Source organism: Panthera tigris, chromosome E2 (genome assembly GCF_018350195.1).
Source record: "Panthera tigris isolate Pti1 chromosome E2, P.tigris_Pti1_mat1.1, whole genome shotgun sequence".
In the NCBI taxonomy this organism is placed as follows: domain Eukaryota; kingdom Metazoa; phylum Chordata; class Mammalia; order Carnivora; family Felidae; genus Panthera; species Panthera tigris.
The window spans coordinates 43,194,382-43,217,978 of record NC_056674.1 but is presented as its reverse complement, the minus strand read 5'-3'; the positions used below and the strand labels follow the sequence as shown (position 1 = coordinate 43,217,978).

At 42.6% G+C, this 23,597-nt stretch overlaps 1 protein-coding gene across 6 annotated transcripts in view; it reads right to left on the bottom strand.

Annotated features, from left to right (window-relative positions):
- Positions 1-23,597, bottom strand: part of DUS2 (dihydrouridine synthase 2) — a 55,188-nt gene that overhangs the window by 25,187 nt on the left and 6,404 nt on the right. For 4 of the 6 annotated variants that reach the window (XM_042969252.1, XM_007090328.3, XM_007090330.3 and 1 more), the window contains exons 2-3: positions 13,373-13,515; positions 518-563 (exon numbers count right to left, since the gene is read on the bottom strand). In XM_042969252.1, coding sequence (XP_042825186.1) covers positions 518-563; positions 13,373-13,498 — 172 coding nt within the window. In that variant the 5' untranslated portion in view covers positions 13,499-13,515. Of the gene's footprint in view, positions 1-517; positions 564-13,372; positions 13,516-21,856; positions 21,904-23,166; positions 23,280-23,597 lie in introns of those variants that run through there. The other 2 variants (XM_042969251.1, XM_042969253.1) reach the window with 2 other exon arrangements.

Sequence of the window (23,597 nt, the reverse complement as noted above, 5' to 3'; positions counted from 1 at the left end):
CAATTCTAATCAAAACAGAATCAGCCTCATCAATAAAGCACCAGCAAAACCACAATTTAGCACAACCACTTCTATCTGCAAAGTACTTACATGTACCTTATCTTATTTGATTCTCACTCCAACCCTATGATTTAAGTAAAGCAGAGATTTTGATTTCAATTTTACAGCTGAAGAAATGGAGGCAGAGAGGTCATATGACTTGCCCAAAGTCACACAGCTATCGGGTGGCAGAGCCAGGAACAATGCTGAAGCCATCCCAAGCCCAAGGCTTTTCTATGTCAATTTCTATGCCAACAAGCCTGTGATGGAAGGTTATCTCAGCCTGTTCCACATCTGGCTCTTTGTCACAGTCTCTGGAGAGTAGTGACTCTTTTCAAGGGAGCACATGATCCACAAAATTACACAGCCAGACAAGGAGCACAATGGAAGGACACCATCACCGCAGGCAAGGGCAGTGATAGTGCTGCATGGCCCTGACCAGGCACATGCACAATCCTGGGACCAGAACTGCACTCACCATTAACAACTCTCTTGCACTGAAGCATCTTGAGGTCAATCAGCTCCTGCAGAGGAATCAGAGGGCATTTGTCAGTGCTGGTCATGTAGGTAATGGGTACAGGGGGAGGGACCTTCATCACAAACCTAATGGGGGTCACTTGGCCTGTCACCCTGCTACTAACAACAAATTATGGCTTTGGGGAAATGTAGTGCTGACCTCCTCACCTAAACATGGCAAGCAGGAGCCTGAGTGAGCTACCCTCAATCAGCTGCTCTTCCCAGGGCCCTTGGAGATGCTGGGGGCCTAGAAAGGGTGAGCCACTCAGGGAGCCAAAGACAAGACAACGGCCCAGATTATGGACACCTAGACACTCTCCTCACCTACTAATCTCAGCTCCAGTCGATCCCCTCAAAGAACCTCGCACCTCATCCTTATACAAACAGCAGACAATGAAGGGCTGCCAGGAAATATCCAAATGACAGAAGCGGGACCAGTGAATAAAAGCAGAGGGAGAAGATTTGAGTCTAAAACTCCTGTCCAACATGGGTCATACTGTGTGGAAACAAAAGGGGTGAGCTCTTTAGCTCTGGACATATTCAAACAGACTCGGGAAAGAAAGGACAAAGAGGTTTCTTCAAAATCAGTATCATGAAAATGAATGACAAGCTGATGTCTCCTGAAGGATTGAGATTCTCTGCCTCTTGGTAGGAGACAACTGTTTTGCTTTGTTCAGCGATCATTTCAACAAATGTGTAAAATAAATCACAAGAGCCAGGCACCTGTCACACTTCCCAGAAACTTATGCCCAGGGGTTCTGGGGGTTGAGAAAAATACAGGAAGGAGCTCTGTCCCCTGGTCCTCATCCCCATACTGACTACCCATGAGCCTCAGCAACTCTAGCCAGGTAGGCACAATAGCCTTTGCTCCCTCAGGGGAGCATGTAGGGCTAAAGTGGCCAAAGGGCACCTACAGCATCCGTGGGGCTCCCCCTAGCATACTCATCATCAAGGTTAGTACACACTGTTGGTGTTTCTGTGGCTCCCCACTCCATGTTGCAGTCAGGTCAACAAGTATCTAATGTCCACCAGGCCTGGCCAAACAAATCACCACTACCAAACAGTTATGGATAAACAGATGCCATTTAAGCCCCAAGAATCAATGTGGTGTCTCAAGGGATGGACAGAGCCCAACCAGACCCCTATCGTCAGTGATCTCAGTTGCAGGAGCAAGCAAAAACGCAAGGGGACAAGTGGGCGGCACTGAGTGGCCTGTACTCATAAAAAGAAGTTCTGCAAGGGCGCCTGGGTGGCTCAGTCTGTTGAGTGTCCGACTTTAGCTCAGGTTATGACCTCACGGTTTGTGAGTTTGAGCCCCGCATTGGGCTCTCTGCTGTCAACATGGAGCCCACTTTGGATCCTCTGCCCATCTCTCTCTCTCTGCCCTCCCCCACTCGTATTCTCTCTCTGTCTCTGTCTGTCTCTGTCTCTCTCTCAAAAAATAAATAAAACATTAAAAAGAAGCAGCAGCAGCTCTGCAGCCAGGCTGGGCTTTGGCTGGAGAGGAGCTGGGTAAAGCAAGGGTGGCCCGTGCTGGGGCCCCAGCCCTGCCAGCAATAACTTGTCCTCCCCAGGATTCCCAAACCACCCTCTGCCGAGTCCACCTTTACTACTTCTTCATATGCCAGTTATAGATACACCTGTCATATATTTACCATTAGACTGTGAACCCCCCCGAGGAGGATCCTGTGTCCACACAAGAGTAGGCTTTGAGGACCCAGGCCAGGTAGCCTGAGTCCCAAGAGGAGGAGTTAAGGCAAAATGGTCCTTGAGATGTCTTGTTTTCTTTTCCATTGCCCCACCATACCAAAAGAGCTTTTGGGGCCTGGGTACTGTCTTCAAATCACCAACATCCAGCACGTTGCAAGTTCTCACTTAACATCTGCTGAAACCTCAAGACCTTACATAGACCTTACACAAGATCTTACACAAAACCTTTCTCAACTGCTTAAGTGGAGAAATTCATTTAAATTGTCACCAATAAAACCACAAGTGTGTCCGCTTACTCACGTACCCTCAACACCACTGTTCATTTTAGTTAGTTCTATGGGTATAAAATGGAACCTCATAGTTTTGTTTTGTTTTTCACTGTATTTCCTTAATTAGTGAAAACAAACATTGTTTTTCCAAGTGGGACAGTTTATCATCTGTGAATCTTTGTAGAAAACTGCCTTTTACATCTATACAAGTTGTAGGAAAAAGTCTATTCTTTGTCAAATTTCATATTGAGTTTTTCTGTCTCTATTATCACAAATACTTTTCCTATATCATTACCACTCCTCAATTTTTTTTTTACCTACACCCCATTTTTTTCTATTTTTAATTGACATAGTTGACATCATTTTTTTTTTTAAGATTTTATTTTTTAGTAATCTCTACACCCAACATGGGGCTTGAACTCACAACCCTGAGATCACCAGCTGTATGTTCTCCCTGCTCAACCAGCCAGGCACCTCAGCTGACATATAATATTACTTTCAGGTCTATAACATAGTGATTCAACAATTCTATATGTTATGAAATGCTCACTACAAGAAGTGTAGTTAGCATGTGTCACTACACAAAGTTATTACAATATTATTGACTCTCTTCCCTATGCTGTACTTTTCTTTTTGTTTTTTCCTTTTAGGGAACTATGCTATACTTTTCAACCCTGTAACTTTATAACGAAAAGTCTGTACCTCTCAATCCCCTTCACCTATTTCACACATTCCCCCTACCTCCTCTCCTCTGGCAACTACCAGTTTGTTCTCTGTATTTATGAGTTTGTTTCTCTTTTCTCTGTTGCTTTTTGTTTATTTGCTTTGTTTTTTAGAGTCCACACACAGTGAGATCACACAGTATTTTTCTTTCTCTGTCTGACTTATTTCACTTAGTATAATACTCTCTAGCTCCATCCATGTCGTCACAAAACTCAATTTCTATCAGACATAACATTCTATTTTTATAGAAGAGACCACCCTAACTTTGCCATGAACAGTGCCTTCTCATTGCTAAATATATCTCTATCGTATGGTTAAGAATATAATTTTAATTGTTTTTTCTTTTTAAAACTAATTTAGCTTTTTAATTTATCTGAAAATTAAGGCCATTTATAAGTCACTTTTTCCTCACATGGCTATCCAATGTTCTGAACATTTAATTTAATTTAATTTAATTTAATTTTAATTTTAATTAAAAAAAAAAATTTTTTTTAACATTTATTTATTTTTGAGACCGAGAGAGACAGAGCATGAACAGGGGAGGGGCAGAGAGAGAGGGAGACACAGAATCTGAAACAGGCTCCAGGCTCTGAGCTGTCAGCACAGAGCCCAACGCAGGGCTCGAACTCACGGACCATGAGATCATGACCTGAGCCGAAGTCGGACGCTTAACCGACCGAGCCACCCAAGCGCCCCAATTTTAATTTTTTTAAAGTAAGCTTCACACCCAACATGGGGCTTGAACTCACAACACTGAGATCAGGAGTCAAGTGCTCTTCCAATTGAGCTAGCCAGAAGCCCCACAACACTTAATTAAAAAAAAATTTTTTTTAACATTTATTTATTATTGAGAGACAGAGAAGAGACAGAGCATGAGCATGGGAGGGGTAGAGAGAGAAGGAGACACAGAATCCGAAGCAGGCTCCAGGCTCTGAGCTATTAGCACAGAGTCCGACATGGGGCTTGAACTCACAAACCGCAAGATCATGACCTGAGCTGAAGTTGGACACTTAACCGACTGAGCCACCCAGGTACCTGATCACAACATTTATTTTTAAAATGCCTTATCAGGTGGGAATGCAAGCTGGTGCAGCCACAATGGAAAACAGTATGGAGGTTCCTCCAAAAACTAAAAATAGAACTACCCTACAACCCAGCAATTGCACTACTAGGCATTTATCCAAGGGATACAGGAGTGCTGTTTCGAAAGGACACATGCACCCCAATGTTTATAACAGCAGTATCCACAATAGCCAAAGTATGGAAAGAGCCCAAATGTCCATCGATGGATGAATGGATAAAGAAGATGTGGTGTATATATATACAATGGAGTATTACTCGACAATCAAAAAGAATGAAATCTTGCCATTTGCAACTACGTGGATGGAACTGGAGTATATTATGCTAAGTGAAATCAGTCAGTCAGAGAAAGACAAAAATCATATGACTTCACTCACATGAGGACTTTAAGAGACAAAACAGATGAACATAAGGGAAGGGAAACAAAAATAATATAAAAACAGGGAGGGGGCCAAACATAAGAGACTCAAATATGTAGAACAAACTGAGGGTTACGGGAGGGGTTGTGGGAGGGGAGATGGGCTAAATGGGAAAGGGGCACTAAGGAATCTACTCCTGAAATCATTGTTGCACTATATGCTAACGAATTTGGATGTAAATTTAAAAAAATAAAAAATTAAATTTAAAAAAAAGTTAGCATACTAAAAAAATAAAAATAAAATAAAATAAAATAAAATAAAATAAAATAAAATGCCTTATCAGGGGCATCTGAGAGGCTCAGTCAGTTAAGCACCTGACTCTTGATTTTGGCTCAGGTCATGATCTCACAGTTTGTGAGATTGAGCCCCACGTCAGGCTCCATGCTGACAGCAGGGAACCTGCTTGAAAATTTCTCTTTCTCTCTCTCTCTTGCCCCCGCCCCTGTTCACACATACTCTCTCTCTCAAATAAATGAAATGAAATGAAATGAAATGAAATGAAATAAAATAAAATAAAATAAAATAAAATAAAATAAAATGCCTTATCAGGGGCATCTGAGAGGCTCAGTCAGTTAAGCACCTGACTCTTGATTTTGGCTCAGGTCATGATCTCACAGTTTGTGAGATTGAGCCCCACGTCAGGCTCCATGCTGACAGCAGGGAACCTGCTTGAAAATTTCTCTTTCTCTCTCTCTCTTGCCCCCGCCCCTGTTCACACATACTCTCTCTCTCAAATAAATGAAATGAAATGAAATGAAATGAAATGAAATAAAATAAAATAAAATAAAATAAAATAAAATAAAATAAAATAAAATAAAATGCCCTATCATTCATGTATGGGCTTATTCTTCTTTGTCTGCCACATGTTATGCTCCTGTGTCTAAAATATGCCCTGCACCTTCATCTCCTCCATTCTACTGGGCTTGCTTTCTGTATGAGCTGGTCATAAAGTTTATCACCAGTGTGTCTCTTGGGGCACCTGGGTGGCTCAGTCAATTGAATGTCCATCTTGATCTTGGCTCAGGTTGTGATCTCATGGTTCCTGGGATCATGCCCAAAGTCAGGCTCTGTGCTGATGGTGTGGAGACTGCTTGGGACTCTCTCTCTCCCTCTCTTTCTGCACCTCCCCTAGTCAGATGCATGCACACGAGCTCTCACTCTCTCTCTCTCAAAATAAATAAGAAACTTAAAAAAAAATCCAAATGTCAATCAATTGATGAACGGATAACTGAATTGTGGTGGACACATACAATCATTAGTCAGCCACTAAAAGGAATGAAGCACTGATACATGCGATGACACGGATGAACCTTAAGAACATTATGCTACAGGAAAGAAACCAGGCATAAAAGACCACATATGGTATGATTCCATCTATATGAAATGTTTAAAACAGGCAAATCCATAGAGACAGAAAGTAGAATAGTTTCCAGAGATTGGGAGAGACGGAAACTGGGGAGGGATTGCTAACGGATAAGAGATTTCTTTCTTTTTTTTGGTTAAGGTTTCTTTTTGGTGTGATGAAAATGTTCAACAATTGACTGTAGTGATGGATGCACAATTCTGTACGTATACATATCTGCATACAACCATATCTCAATAAAGATGTTAAAAAATGCTTAGAGGAACAAAGTTGGGTCAACTGACAAAATTAGAACATGGAAGGTAGATTTTAAAAAAGTATTGTATCAATGTTAAACTTGCTGAAGATGATGCCTATGTCATAACAGTACAGAAAAAAAGACTTTATTTTTAGAAAAAATATATACATTATATATAATATATATATATATATTAGATACAGCACAATTTATAAAACAAATCAAGCAAAAATGTTGACCATAGGTCAATCTGGGCAAAAGGTATATGGATACTGTCTATTCCTGCAACTTTCCTATAATTTTCCCTTTTTTTTAATTTTTTTTTAAAATATTTTCTATTTTTGAGAGAGAGAGACAAGCGCGAGTCAGGGAGGGGCAGAAAGAGAGGGAGACATAGAATCTGAACCAGGCTCCAGGCTCTGAGCTGTCAGCACAGAGCCCAACATGGGGCTCAAACCCACAAACCATGAGATCATGACCTGAGCTGAAGTTGGACGATTAACTGACTGAGCCACTCAGGAGTCCCTAATTTTTTCCCTTTCTAAAAATTTTATTTTTTAAATCCTTTTTATTTTTTTTTAAGTTTATTTATTTACTTTGAGAGAGAGAGAGAGAAAGCAAGCGGGGGAGGGGCAGAGACAGGGAGAGAGAGAGAATCCCAAGCAGGCTCCTGACCCTGTCAGTGCCACCTAGGTGCCCCTAAAAATTTTATTTAAAAAAATTTTTATTTTTTATTGAAGTATAGACATACAACAAATTATCTATAAATCTGAATACTTTTTTAAGTTTTAAAAAATTATCTATTCTGGGCAGAGGACTTGAATGAAAATTTCTCCATGGGTTCCTGGGTGGCTCAGTCAATTAAGCAACAGACTCTTGGTTTTGGCTCAGGTCATAATCTCACCATTTATGAGTTCGAGCCCACGTCAGGCTCTGCACTACTGGTCTGGAGCCTGCTTAAGATTCTCTCTCTCTCTCTCTCTCTCTCTCTCTCTATCTCTCTATCTATCTCATTCTGTATCAAAACAAATAAACTTAGAAAGAAAAATTTCTCCAAAGGTGATACACCAATGACCAACAAGCACATGAAAACATACTCCACATCACTCATCATCAGAGAAATACAAATTAACACCACAATGAACTATCACTTTTCACCCATTAGGATGGCTACTATTTAAAATAAAAATAAAAATAAAAATAAAAAAGAAGAAGAAGAAAGAAAAAAAAAGAAAAGAAAAGAAAAGAAAAGACACCAAAGGGGCCCAAGGGATAGCTCAGTTGGTTAAGTATCTGACTCTTGATTTCAGCTCACGTCATGATGTCACCATTTGTGAGATCGAGTCCCCCATCAGGCTCTGCGCTGACATTGTGGAGCCTGCTTGGGATCCTCTCTCTCTCCTTCTCTCTCACCCCTCCCCTGTGCGCTCTCTCTCTCTCTCTCTCCCAAAATAATAAATAAACTTTAAAAAATAAAAATATAAAAGTAAAAATAAATTTAAAAAAAAGAAAAGAACAAATGTTAGCAAGGATGGGCAGGAATTGTGCACTGTTGGTGGAACTGCAAGATGGTGCCTCTGCTAGGGAAAACAGTACAGAGTTTCCTCAAAAAATTAAAAATAGAACTACCACCTGATCTAGCAATCCCACTTCTGGCTATATATATCCCAGAATTGAAAGCAAGATCTTAAAGATTTGCATATCTACGTTCACAGCAGCACTATTCAAAATAACCAAGAGGCGGAAGCATCCAAATGCCCATCAACAAAATGTGGCATATATATACAATGGGATATTATTCAGCCTAAAAATAGAAGGAAATCCTGTCACATTCTACAACATGGATGAACCTTGAGGAAGTTATCCTAAGTGAAGTAAGCCAGTCACAAAAAGACAAAAATCGCATGCTTCTACTTACAGGAGGTAGCTAAAGTAGTCAAATTCATAGAAACAGAAAACAGAATAGTGGTAACCAGGAGCTGGAGAGATGAGGTAAGGGGGATTCGTTTTATGGGTATAGAGTTTCAGTTGTGCAAGATGAAAAGGTTCTAGAGATCTGTTTCACAACTTAACCCTACTGAACTGCACACTCAAAAAAATGGTTAAGATGATAAATTTAATGTTATGTTTTTTTTAACACAATAAAAAAATTTTTTTAAGTACCCATTCTGGCCATCGGGGCCTCTTAAGAACACTGCCTCGTCCCTTTTAATCTTGCTTATTAAAAGTTTTAAATCTAACAGGTAGGTGTCCTCTCACAGTCTGGGCAACTAGAGACCCCTTGTTTTTATAAAAAGGAATAGATACAGGCCATTTGAGGAACTCCTAGAAAACCCCTATCAATGTGGCAGACCTTAGCAGGGATTCAGACTACTCCTCCCTTGACTTTGGCTAAGCTAGTTCATCCTTTCTTCACCTCCAGCTGCTGAAGGCTCTGAAGGGCTTTTAAGGAGGTGCCTGCATGCCTGGTATGCCCTAGATCCTATACTCTGGTTCTGGGAAGTGGGTGGGGTGGTTTAACTAATCCACAGATGGGCCACCTCATGTGAACCCAGGAAGATCATCCTGCAGAGAAATGCCAGCCTGCACAGACAGCCTGCAGAGAAATGCCAGATCCACCAGGGGGCACCAGGCACCATACTACGCCACACCACACCACATCCAGTACTCAGCCTAGTCCCTAGCCACCTACCCATGCCAAGCAAGGGTCTCTGGCCAGCTTGCTTCTGCTCTCCATAGGGTATAGGCCTGGATGGAAGGCCTAGATGTCCTCTTCCAGAGGCCTCTCTGTTTGTTCATAAGCCATATTGACTCTCCCAGAGTAAGCGTCTATCAAACATGCCAAGGGGGCATCACAACCAACAAAACAAGTTAAGTTCTCTGGGATTTGGTCTTTTGATACCTGTTCCTCAGGCTCTGAGACCACGAGTCCTCACAATCCCTCACAGTCCATGAGTCCTCACAGTCCTTCCTTCCTCCCAATCCCTTTCTAAATCCAAGAGGTTTTTCTGGAGGGCAGGAGGGTGCAGGCCAGGACAGGCTATATCTAACCCATGGCTGACCACTTGGGGGCCTGAGTGTGGGCTCAAAGGATGAGTGACAAGATTAATAATGCTCAGTGCACTACCACATTTCCCTGGGACTGGCCCCTGGACACAGGTTCCTCCCTGCCCTAGGCACATTCTAGCAGCCTGCCCTCAGCACATTCTGGCAGCCTGGAAGGCTTATGGATGCCCAGCTCTCATTTCTTGGAACTCCTTGCCTTTATTTCAACAAACTGCTTAGAAGTCGGGTCCTAAGCCTGTGATCCTGAACACGGGAACCTCCTTTTCTGACTCCCACATTTGGACAACACATACTCCCTCCCTCCCATTTCACCTTGCTAGCACCCTAGATGGCTCTGCCCCTGCTGTGCTATAGACACTGGCATGCCAATCCCCAGCCATGGGCATCCCCTGCCAAGCTTTGCAGATCTCCTTCCCATAAAGCTAAAAATCAGTATGACTATACACACCTAGCTGCTAGGCAAACACCCAGCCCATTCTCCACAGGAACAAGACCAAAATGCCCTCACTTTCTTTCCTCGGTCCTCACCCCAATCCCGCCACCCTCACTGCCAAGATGTGGGACTGGCTTCCCACATCTTGTAAAACAAGTCTCTCAGGAAAAAACCCTTGGCTTTCCTGCCTTCTATGGTCCTGCCACTCTTCTCCTTGCGCTATCTGGGAGCTAAGCCCCACCACCTCATCTAGAATCTATCCCTCCAAGACCAGGCCCTACCTACTCCCCACTGATCTGCCAAATCTTCAGGTCCCTCCTCACTGCTAAGTGCTTCCTCTTATGTTGCAAACATGCAAGTCACCCAAACACAATTCCCTTCAGGGGTGCCTGGGTGGATCAGGAGTTAAGCATCCCATTCTTGACTTGGGCTCAGGTCATAATCAAGCCCCATGTGGGGCTTGACGTGGGGTCCCACACTGGGCATGGAGCCTAAGATTTTCTCTCTCCCAAAAAACAAAAAAAAAAAACGGGGCGGGGGGTGAGCCTGGGTAGCTCAGTTGGTTAAGCATCCGACTTTGGCTCAGGTCATGATCTTGTGGTCTGTGAGTTCAAGCCCCGTGTCGGACTCTGTGCTGACAGCTCAGAGCCTGGAGCCTGCTTCAGATTCTGTGTCTCCCTCTCTCACTGTCCCTCCCCCATTCATTCTCAATCTCTCCCTCTCTCAAAAATAAACATTAAAAAAAAAAAAAAGATTTTCTCTCTCCCTCTGCCCCTCCCCCACTTGCATGCTAGCTCGTGCTCTCTCAAAAAGAAACAAAAAACAAAAAATACCCAATTCCCTTCATCCAGCTTCCTTTGCCTCCACTACCTACATGTACTCTTTTCCTCCCCTCACCTCCTGAATTCCTAAGGGGTAGTGAGCAGCTCTGCTTCTACTTCCCCATTTGCTGCTCACTCCACAATCCATTGCCCTGTCAGATGTATCTCGGTGCACTTTGGATTTTCAAATCAAACACATTTTTGGTCTTTTTGCAATTGGACTTCTATGCATCATCTGTCACACCTGACAAACTTGACTTTTGCCTTCCCTGACACGTTCTTCTTAATTTGCCTATTTCTCTCACTCTTTTACTTTACTTTTCTTTTTTTTTTTTTTAATTTTAAGTAGGTTCCATGCCCAACATGGGGCTCGAACTCACAACCCCAAGATCAAGAGTTATATGCTGTACTGACTGAGCCAGCCAGGCGCCCCGCTCTTACTTTTCTATCATAAATTACTAGCCTGAGTATCCAAAATCTGTAAGAGCTCACCAAACTCCACACCCGAAAAACAAATAACCCAGTGAAGAAATGGGCAGAAAACATGAATAAACACTTCTCTAAAGAAGACATCCGGATGGCCAACAGGCACATGAAAAGATGCTCAACGTCGCTCCTTATCAGGGAAATACAAATCAAAACCACACTCAGATATCACCTCACACCAGTCAGAGTGGCCAAAATGAACAAATCATGAGACTACAGATGCTGGAGAGGATGTGGAGAAACGGGAACCCTCTTGCACTGTTGGTGGGAATGCAAATTGGTGCAGCCGCTCTGGAAAGCAGTGTGGAGGTTCCTCAGAAAATTAAAAATAGACCTACCCTATGACCCAGCAATAGCACTGCTAGGAATTTACCCAAGGGATACAGAAGTACTGATGCATAGGGGCACTTGGACCCCAATGTTTATAGCAGCACTCTCAACAATAGCCAAATGATGGAAAGAGCCTAAATGTCCATCAACTGATGAATGGATAAAGAAATTGTGGTTTATATACACAATGGAATACTACGTGGCAATGAGAAAGAATGGAATCTGGCCATTTGTAGCAACGTGGATGGAACTGGAGAGTGTGATGCTAAGTGAAATAAGCCATACAGAGAAAGACAGATACCATATGGTTTCACTCTTACGTGGATCCTGAGAAACTTAACAGAAACCCATGGGGGAGGGGAAGGAAAAAAAAAAAAAAAAGAGGTTAGAGTGGGAGAGAGCCAAAGCATAAGAGACTGTTGAAAACTGAGAGCAAACTGAGGGTTGATGGTTGATGGGGGGTGGGAGGGAGGGGAGGGTGGGTGATGGGTATTGAGGAGGGCACCTTTTGGGATGAGCACTGGGTGTTGTATGGAAACCAATTTGACAATAAATTTCATATATTGAAAAAAATAAAAAAATAAAAAAACAATTTAAAAAAATAAATAAATAAATAAATTACTAGCCCGTCCCTCCCACACACAACATCCAATACATTAGGGTGTACTCTTTCCAAATCCCCTCTTAGGCCCTTCCTTCTCTCTACACCAGTGGCTTTCTTTTCAATGAAAATTTTTTTTTATTTTGAGATAATTAGAGGCTCACATGCAGTTGTAAGAGTGTGAGCTCCTACGTACTGTTTGCCCAACTTCCCCAATGGTAATATCTTACAAAAGTACAGTATAATGTCACAACCAGGATACTGACATTGATACAGTTAAGACACAGAACAGCTCCATCCCCACCGGGATTCCTTGTGTTGCCCTTTTGTAGCCACAGTCCCCATCCCACCACCAGTGGGACAAAAATATCAGAAGCATTTGAGCAGCTTCTTCTTTAACTTCTCACACATACTAGGGGGACATATCAGGACTGGGGACTGGAGGGAAGCTCTCCAGATAATTCTGTTAGATATCCAGCTGAGAAACACTGCTCACACCTCCACACTATCCAATATCAGCTACTCCTACAATGCTGTTTTTCCTAGAAAATGCTTTTTATTTATTTTTTAAAATGTACGTATTTTGAGAGAGAGAGAGAAAGAGAGAGAGTGCACATAAGTGGGGGGAGGGGCAGAGAGAGGGGAAGAGAAAGAGAGAGAGGGGGAGAGAGAATCCCAAGCAGACTCTGCACTGTCAGCAGGGAGCCTGATGTGGGGCTCACACCCACAAACTGGGAGATTTTGACCTGACTCCGAAAATAGGAGTCAGACACTTAACTGACTGAGCCACCCAGGCGCCCCTAGAAAATACTTTTGAAACCTTGGTCTGAAGTCATACTATTCTCCAGAGCAGCCAGGACATAGGCAACCTACCAGTTACTGCCACCAGAAAACCCTACGGCTCCCAAAACCAACCCCATACAGCTTCCTTCTCTTCCTAACCTTGAGTTCATTCATTCATGCACTGAATGTATATTAATTCCTACAGGGGCCAGGGCTGTGACCTGATACAACACTCATCTATCCACCTGGCCCAGGCGTTCCGCAATGCCTCCTTGCTGCCCAGGCTCCTGGCCCTCAACAGGGCTTAGAGAACTCCTAAGAGTCATACATGTTTATCTCCCACTGCCTTCAGCAAGCACCTGTGATGTGAGTGCCCATTCTGCCTCCCACCAACTCCTGATTACTCCCACCTACAGAGAAGGAGGTTGCACTGGTGAGGAAAAAAAAAAAGAAAAGAAAAGAAAAAGCCCTCCAGGAAAATCAGGAGCCCCTTACCTCACAGTATACAATGTCTGCTCCATAGTCCAGGGCCAGCAGCCGCATTGGGAGAGTGCCTACCCGAACCATAGGGGCTAAGATAAGTTTGTTGTGGTAGCACAGCGACAGGCTGTGTTCAATCATTCCTCCTCTGCTACTGCCTGCAGAAAGGGAAAACAAGAGTCAGAAATCCAAACAAAGAAATATCTTCTGGGGCGCCTGGGTGGCTCAGTCTGTTAAGCATCCTACTCTTGATTTTGGTTCAGGTCATGATCTCTTGGTTCATAAGCTTGAGCCCAGCGTTGGGCTCTGTGCTGACAGTGAGGAGCCTGCTTGGGGTCTCTCTCTCTCCCTCTCTCTCTCTCTCTCTCTCAAAAATAAATAAACATTAAAAAAAAAAAAAAGGGAAAAAAAAATCTCTTCTGTTACCCAGGGCAGGCTTTTCCTCTTCTTTCCAACACACAGGACTTTGTTTTCCTTTTCTCTGATCATAAAAATAATGCTTCCTTATTTATTCATCTAAAGAATATTTATTGGGGCACCTGGGTGGCTCAATCGGTTAAGCCTCTGACTTCAGCTCAGGTCACGATCTCATGGTTCATGAGTTTGAGCCCCACATTGGGTTCTGTAGCACAGGCCCTGCTTCAAATCCTGTCTCCCTCTCTCTCTGCCCCTCCCCCATTCACTCTCTCTCTCAAAAATAAAAATAAACATTAAATAAATAAATAAATAAATAAATAAATAAATAAATAAAATTTATTAAGTGCCTAGTCTTGCCAGTCACTGTCCTAGTCTGATACATGGACACAAAATTGCTGCTCTGGTAGAGCTTTCAATCTAGCAGGGGAACAAAGGCAGAAAACAATACATAACAAACTATACAGTATGTTGGAAAAGTGGTAATGCTACAGATTAAAAAAGCAGGGAGAAAGGAAATTGAAAACACTGGGGATGTGACTGACACATAATGCTGTATCAGTTCAAGGTGTACAACAAAGTGATTTGATATACATATATACTACAAAACGATTACCACAATAAGTTACGTCCATCACCTCACACACTAATTTTTTTCTTGTGATGAGAACTTTTAACATCTACTCTCAACAACTTTCAAATACACAAAATTATCAACTATAGTCACTATGTTATACATTACACCCCTAGAACGTATTTATCTTCTCACTGCAAGTTAACACCTTTTGACCACCTTTACCCATTTACCCCACACCCCAGCAGGAAAAATGTAAATAATTGGTATATCAATGGTATATTTTATATGAAAATATTTACATTAAAATATGAAAATATTTATATTAAAATATAAAATTTTAAATAGGTAAACCAGGGCACCTGGGTAGCTCAGTTGGTTTAGCGCCCAACTCTTGATTTCGGCTCAGGTCAAGATCTCATGGTTCATGAGATGAAGCCCCAAGTCGGGCTCTGTGCTGATTGCACACAGTGTGCTTGGGATTTTGTCTCTCCCTGTCTCTCTACTCCTCCCCCACTTATGCTCTTGCTCTCTCTCTCTCTCTCTCCCTCTCTCTCAAAATAAATAAATAAATAAACAAACAAAAAAAAGCTCAAAATGAAATAAATAGGGAAAACAAGATAGACTTCAATGGGAAGATAACATTTGAGCTAAGATATGAGTTAGCCAAGTTGATATCTAGTAGAAGAATACACAGAAGAAACAGCCATTGCAAAGGCCCTCGGGCAGGAGCTTGCCTGGTATGTTAGAAAAACATCAAGGAGACCAACATGGTTGGGACACAGAGAGGAGAAGAGAAACTAATGTTTCTCATTACACGATGTTTCTCAGATACACGATGTCACAGCAGTAAACAGGTAGGGTCAGATCCCATATGGCCTTTGTTAGCTCTTCATGAAATAGAAGTCAGCAAAGGGTTTCAAGTAGAGGAGTAGCATGACTGAACATGTTTTCTCATGATCACAGTGATTGCTATAAAAAGAGCAGTCTGTTAGGGGCCAGAGTAAACACAGGGAGACCAGGTACAAGGCTCTTTAGTAACCAACATAAGAGATGAGATAATAGTCACTCAGGCCAGGTGGTGAGAAGTGGTCATATACCAAAACTACTTTGAAGGTAGAGCCAACAGGCATAAAAAGAAGAAAATCAAAATCCCATATCCCAGAGAGAACTGTTCATATTAATTTATTTATTCTAAGCAAATATGGACCCCTCCAAAAAGTCATAAAGCTGGCTAATCAATGCTGTGTTCTGCTCCATTACTAATACTGTCTCCATTTTCTTTTTACTATTCAGCCCATTCTGGTTGGTCCCCACCTCCACCGTTCTATCAAAACTGCTCTAATTAAAGTCACCAATTACCTGGAAGTTGAGCAATCAACCAGACACTTACTTATGACATGGTTGAAACTCCCCTCGTCCTTGATCTCTCTCCTCCCTGGGCTTCTCTGACCCCACACTTTCCTGGTTTTTCTCCCACCAGTCTGCCCTGCTTTTCAGTCTTCTTTGCTGGTTTCACTTCCTCTACTTACCTGTTGAGGTTCTTCCTTAGTCTTGAGTCCTCTTTCCTTCTAATTCCACACATCCTCCCTTGAAAGTTTATTTACTCCCATGGCTTAAAATGTTGATAAAATGCTGGTGATCTCATACCAACTGCTCAAAACACGTCCCTACCCGGCTATCTTAAGGGCATCTTATACCAAACATGCACAAAACAAGATCTTTATCTGCCCTCCTAAGCCACCTCCTCTGTCTTCATCAATTCATTCAACAGAAATTTATCGAGCCCCTCTGATATGCCAAGCACTGGCTGGCACTAGAAATAAAATGATGAGGAGAAGGAGGTACAGTAGAAGAGAGGGTTATAGAAAGGGAACTTAGAAATACATGTGAAATTATAATCATGTACAGTGCTATGTGAAGGACATGAGGATTTAGGAATTTGTGTCAGAAGGAAAGGGATGGATGGGGTTGAGGAAGGCTTCCCTTAAGAAATAGTTTCTGATTCGAGATCTCAAGGGAGAGAATTAATCAGGCGAATACACGGAGAGAAAATGTTTCCCATTTCAGCAATTAGCACCTCCATTCACCCAATTACTCATCATTAATCCACATTCTCCACATTCAATCTGTCACTAACTCCTGTGAAACAACCTTCAAAATATAACTCTAATCCATCTGCTTTGCTCCACTGCTATCCATCTCCAGTGCTACCACTGTGCACAAAGCCAGCCTCCTAATGGGTCTCCCAAATCTAATCTTACCTCCTCCTATCCTCTTTGTGATACTGCGTGGCATTTGAAAAAGGCAATTCTGATAATACCGCTCCCCTGTTTATACCCTTCAATGGCTTCCCACTAAGTTTAGGATAACTGCCAAACCCTTCTGCTGGCCCAAGAAGCCCTGCATGACCTGTCCCTGCCCACGTCTCCAGCTCACCTTGAGCCTTTCTCCCACTCACTCTCCTTGCTCTGGCCACAATGACCTTTGGAAGTCTCCCACACCAAGACCTCTGCTGCCCTGGGGCCCATGTACCCACAGTCCTCTGTCTGGAACACTCTCCCCGACTCAATCACACACACTCCCACTAAGATCCTCTTGACTTTGAATGTCCCCTTTTTGGAGACATTTCCCTACCAGACAACCGTACTTCAGGTCCCTGGTCACATGCTCTCACAACACTCTTTGCTTCCCGATAGCTCAGTAACAATCCATGTGTTCACACTTATTTGTGTGGTCTCTTCTTTAACCCTTAGCTGGTCCTCTAGATCACCAGCACAACAAGTTCCATAAAGACAGGAGCGTGGCTGTCTAGTTTACTGCCAGGCTTTAGCACGGAGCCCAGCACTTGACCCTTAGCAGCTGCTTTGTAAGGAAGGTGTGACTGAACACCCACCTCTCTGGTGGCTGAGGACACCCTCCTGCAGCATGGTTGATCCAGGAACTCCCTCTGGCACCAGGCCAGCAGTGCCTGACAGGGCCTGCCTCCACGAAGGCTCCTCTCAGAGAAGCTAGGCAGCCCTACCCTTTCCCAGCTACTGGCACAACCATTCACCGGGCCCTGAGATCACACCCAGATCACCATTTTAGCACAAACAGAAACAATCTCTCTACCATTCTTTCAAGGAAGGGCTGGTCTTCTCTATGACAGTTTTGATTGCCTTCTCAGACTATAACCTTAACTTCAGTCGCATGGATACAAAATTCCATTAGTTATAATGCCTTCAGATTGAAGATAACAGTATTCAGGAAAAGCAATGAACGGAAAAAACTTTACCAGTCCCATCCATGTAAATTTTCCTGTAGACTACGACCTTGCTTAAAAAGCAATTTCTTTAAAATACAAATTTAGGGGCGCCTGGGTGGCTCGGTCGGTTAAGTGTCTGACTTCGGCTCAGGTCATGATCTCACAGTCCGTGGGTTTGAGCCCCGCGTCGGGCTCTGTGCTGACAGCTCAGAGCCTGGAGCCTGTTTCAGATTCTGTGTCTCCCTCTCTCTCTGCCCCTCCCCCGTTCATGCTCTGTCTCTCTCTGTCTCAAAAATAAATAAACGTTAAAAAAAAAAAAACTTAAAATACAAATTTAGAGTTAAAATGACAATTAGGATTAAATACTTAGAGAATTATCCTATTTCCCACTCAAACCTGTGTAGATAAGAAAAAAATTGAAGCAATCTATTATATTTGTAAGACAAAGAGGTGATACAGCATATCACCATTAAGATTCTGATCTCTGGAATCAGACAGACCTGCAGTGGAATCCCAACTATGCCCCAGGCAGATGAATTAACCTAGTGGAGGCTCAGCCTCTCTCTCTAGAATGAATTAACCTAGTAGAGGCTCAGCTTCTCTCTTTAGAATGAGGCTCCAGCAGAATCTATGTCAGGTGAGACGCTGTGAAGAGTCAATTCTAGGACACACAATAGTTCTCAACACAGAGTAAGGGTTAAATGTTTTGTTTTTTATGTTTATTCATTTTTGAAAGACAGAGAGAGACAGAGCACAAGCAGGGGTGGGGCTGAGAGAGAGTGGGACACAGAATCTGAATGAAGCAGGCTCCAGGCTCCGAGCTGTCAGCACAGAGCCCGACGCAGGGCTCCATCTCATGAACCTTGAGATCATGACCTGAGCCGAAGTCAGATGCTCAACCAACTGAGCCACCCAGGCGCCCCTGTAAGGGTTAAATGTTAACTGCTCTCATTATTGGGCTTTTTACACTTGCACCACATTCTATGATTACATCAACAAACATCTACCAGTTCTTTTAGGATCAAGGCACTGTGTGGGGTGTTGAAGGTAAAGAAATGGAAGGAACTAAGCTCTTGACTTCAAGGAGCTTCTCGGTTCTGCCACTGCCACCTATCAAGTGAATGATGGCAACAGCCTGCAAACCAGTCTCTGCTTCCAGGCTCATTATGTTCAATTTATGTTCTTTCCAGCAGTCAGAGGAGTCTTTCAAAACACAAATCAGGACAAGATATTCCATTCTCCAAATGGAATTCTTGCCCTTAGAATTAAGTTGCAGCTCCTTAATATTGCAAACAAGTCCTCCCCCTGCCTTCCTCAGAAGCACTATCTTTCATCACTTGCCTCCTGCCCTCTTACCTCCCCCATGCTAAGCTTCAGCTATTCTCAAGTATTTCTAGTTCCCAAATTGTCCTGCTCTCTCTCTCTGAACAACTTGCCCCTACATAGAACACACATTCCTATTCCCCCACCTGGCTGACTTCCAGTAGCCTTTCAGAACCTCAGTACAGATGTCACCTGCTCCAGAAAGCCTTCCCTGACACTTACCTTCCAGAGTAAGGGCACCTCCTCTTAGCTCATGTCTTAGCATTAAGTACACTCTTGTAATTCCAAGAGCAACTAACTATCAATCTGCCTCCCACATCACAAGGTGAAGGCAAGCACTGCACCTTGCTCATCACCAGGTCCTGTCACAGAGCACACAGTCTGGCATAATGTAGGTGTTTAGAGTTTGTTGTAAAAAGAAGTTAACAAGTCAAGTGGCAACGAGAATTTATGGTTCATGCTTCAGCCACAGAAGAGCTCTATCAAAGACAAATGTGCTCTATCACAGAGCATTTAAAGTGCCTCATCACAACCCCTATCAAAATAACACCAGCATTCTTCACAGAGCTAGAACAAACACTCCTAAAATTTGTATGGAACCAGAAAAGACCCCGAATAGCCAAAGCAATCTTGAAAACCAAAGCTGGAGGCATCACAGTCCCAGACTTCAAGCTGCATTACAAAGCTGTAATCATCAAGACAATATGGTACTGGCACAAGAACAGACACTCAGATCAGTGGAACAGAATAAAGAACCCAGATATGGACCCACAAACATATGGCCAACTAATCTTTGATAAAGCAGGAAAGAGCATCCAATGAAATAAAGACAGTCTCTTCAGCAAGTGGTGTTGGGAAAACTGGACAGCGACATGCAGAAAAATGAACCTGGACCACTTTCTTATACCATACACAAAAATAAACTCAAAATGGATGAAAAACCTAAATGTAAGACAGAAAGCCATCAAAATCTTAGAGGAGAGGGGCACCTGAGTGGCTCAGTTAAGCGTCTGACTTCAGCTCAGGTCATGATCTCGCAGTTTGCGAGTTCGAGCCCCGCGTCAAGTTCTGTGCTGACAGCTCAGAGCCTGGAGCCTGCTTCAGATTCTGTGTCTCCTTCTCTCTCTGCCCCTCCCCCACTCATGCGCTCTCTCGCGCGCTCTCTCTCTCTCTCTCTCTCTCTCTCAAATATAAATAAACATTAAAAAAAATTTTTTTTAAATCTTAGAGGAGAAAGCAGGCAAAAACTTCTTTGACCTTGGCCACAGCAACTTCTTACTCAACACGTCTCTGGAGGCAAGGGAAACAAAAGCAAAAATGAACTTTGGGACCTCATCAAGATAAAAAGCTTCTGCACAGCAAAGGAAGCAATCAGAAAAACTAAAAGGTAACCGATGGAATGGGAGAAGATGTTTGCAAATGACATATCAAATAACATACCAGCTAAAGGGTTAGTATCCAAAATCTATAAAGAACTTATCAAACTCAACACCCAAGAAACAAATAACCCAGTGAAGAAATGGGAAAAAGACATGAATAGACACTAATCCAAAGAAGACATCCAGATGGCCAATCGACACATGAAAACAATGTTCAACATCACTCATCACAGGGAAATACAAATCAAATCACAATGAGATACCACCTCACACCTGTCAGAATGGCTAACACTAACAACTGAAGCAACAACAGATGGGGGTGAGGATGCAGAGAAAGAGGATCTCTTTTGCACTGCTGGTGGGAATGCAAACTGGTGCAGCCACTCTGGAAACAGTATGGAGGTTCCTCAAAAATTTAAAAATAAAACTACCCTATGATCCAGCAATTGGGCTACTAGGTATTTATCCAAGAGACACAGGTATGCTGTTTCGAAGGGGAACATGCACCCCAGTGTTTATAGCAGCGCTATTGACAATAGCCAAAGTATGGAAACAGCCCAAATGTCCATCGATGGATGAATGGATAAAGAAGATGTGGTAGGGGCGCCTGGGTGGCTCAGTCAGTTAAGTGTCCGACTTCGACTCAGGTCATGATCTCGCGGTCTGTGAGTTCAAGCCCCACATCGGGCTCTGTGCTGACAGCTCAGAGCCTGGATCCTGCTTCAGATTCTGTGTCTCCCTCTTTCTCTCTCCTCCCCTGCTCATGCTCTGTCTCTCTCTTCTCAAAAATAAATAAACATCAAAAAAAATTAAAAAAAAAAAAGATGTGGTACACACACACAATGGAGTATTACTTGGCAATCAGAAAGAATGAAATCTTGCCATTTGCAACTACATGGATGGAACTAGAGGGTATTATGCTAAGCAAAATTAGTCAGCCAGAGAAAGACAAATATCATATGACTTCACTCCTACGAGGACTGTAAGAGACAAAACAGATGAACATAAGGGAATGGAAGTAAAAATAACATAAAAACAGGGAGGGGGACAAAACATAAGAGACTCTTAAATATAGAAAACAAAGACAGGGGGCGCCTGGGTGGCTCAGTCGGTTAAGCGTCCGACTTCAGCTCAGGTCACAATCTCACGGTCCATGAGTTCGAGCCCCGCGTCAGACTCTGGGCTGATGGCTCAGAGCCTGGAGCCTGCTTCCAATTCTGTGTCTCCCTCTCTCTCTCCCCCCCCCCGCCCCGTTCATGCTCTGTCTCTCTCTGTCTCAAAAATAAATAAATGTTAAAAAAAAATTAAAAAAAAAAAAAGAAAGAAAACAAAGACAGGGTTGCTGGAGGGACTGTGGGAGGGGGGATGGGCTAAATGCGTAAGCGGCATTAAGAAATCTACTGAAATCATTGTTGCAGTATATGCTAACTAACTTGGATGTAAATTAAAAAATAAATAATTAACTAAATAAAATTAAATAAATAAATAAATAAAAATAAAGTGCCTTGTACCTCCAGTTTTGGTTACAGAGCAGACAAATGCCGCCCCACTCTCTTGCTCACCCAGTAAAGGACTGTAAGCTCTTTATCCTACTCAAATGAGAGCTACCACTTGAGTGAACAAGATTCAGATAAGAAAGCAGCAGGAGATGAAGTTGAAGCCAGATTCTGGAGAGTGACTAGGAGATAAGCTGTAGGCCATGGGCATCCATTGATGGCTTTTGAGTCAAGGGGTGACACAGCCATGGCTGTGCTTAGGAAGATCACTTGCACAACAGACGATGGGCTGGAGGGTAAAGGACAGGAAGGAGATAAGGAGTTGGATTAGAAAGAAGATGAAATAGTCTAGGCATATAATGACAAGAGCTGAAAAGAAAATGGCCAGTACTTACACAACAGCCCTGATGTAGGCTGGGAAATGAAGGAACAGGGAGGGAATACTAATAGCCACTTTTCATTTTTATAATGCCTTGCAATTTCCAAAATCTTCATTTATAAGTATTGTGATTCTCAAACCTGGCAGCACATTAGAATCATCTGAAAGGCTTAAAAAAATACCAATGTTCAGGGGCACCTGGGTGCTTCAGTCAGTTGAGTGTCCAACTTCGGCCCAGGTCATGATCTCATGGTCTGTGAGTTCAAGCCCCGCGTCGGGTCTGTGCTGACAGCTTAAAACCATGGAGCCTGTTTCAGATTCTGTGTCTCCCTCACTCTCTGACCCTCTCCCGTTCATGCTCTGTCTCTCTCTGTCTCAAAAGATGAATAAACATTTAAAAAAAAAATTTTTTTTAAATACCAATGTTCAGGCCTTACCCCAAACGAATTAAGTCAGAATGTAAACTCCTGTTTTGTTCACTGTCTCTTTGAATAGTACCCAGCACATACATGGTGCTCAGGAAATATTTATTGAATGAATAAATGAATGAATGACTATACCATTATCAGCTGAGATCCAAGGGACAATTGTGTTGAAAACTTACGGAGTAACCAGGCAATATGAATTACCATGGCAGCCCTGGGACAAAATACTACCAAGTTAGGCCCCTACTCCCAGGAGCTTACATTCTTTCCACAATAAGTAAACCTTTCTTATTTCTAGAGCACTATACTATAAAACATGTATCTCAATAACAACTAGAGGTTACTCAATGTCTGCTGCGAGCAGAAGGAAAATAAAGGGGACTTATTCAGTGGCTGATGAACTGAGAAGAAATTAAGGGTCATAGGCAGAGACCAGCTCAGACAGATTCCAATCCTTATGAGATTTTGAGTTAATCATATTGTAAGGGCTCAAGCATGATGAGAAAGCAGCCATATACTAACCAGCTTCCCTGCCCCAAATATTTGGACAGAACCCAAATGCAAGTACATACCTATGTAGTATTCTTTTCTGATAATTCTTTTAATGTATCTGTTCTGGCTTTGTGCAAATCAAGTCTTTGTTTTATATCTGAAATAAGCAGTGGCACATGCAAATGGATAAAACCTGTTGAGTTAGATATACATAGATAAGAAACAAGGAGCCCTGAGTCCTTGAAAAGAATCGTAAAAGTAGTATAGAATTACAATCTGTCTGACCATTCATTCAGAGTCTCAACAAAGATATGGGCAATTCTAGTTGTTACAGCAGTTCTTTGTATCAAATTCAGAATCTGCCAGTTACCTATAGGTCCTAGTTCTGCCTTCTGGAATGGTATACCTCACAGCATACCTCATCTCTTTTCTTTTCTTTTTAATGTTTATTTATTTTTGAGAGAGAGAGAGAGAGAGAGAGAGAGAGAGAGAGAGAGAGAGGAAGAGCATG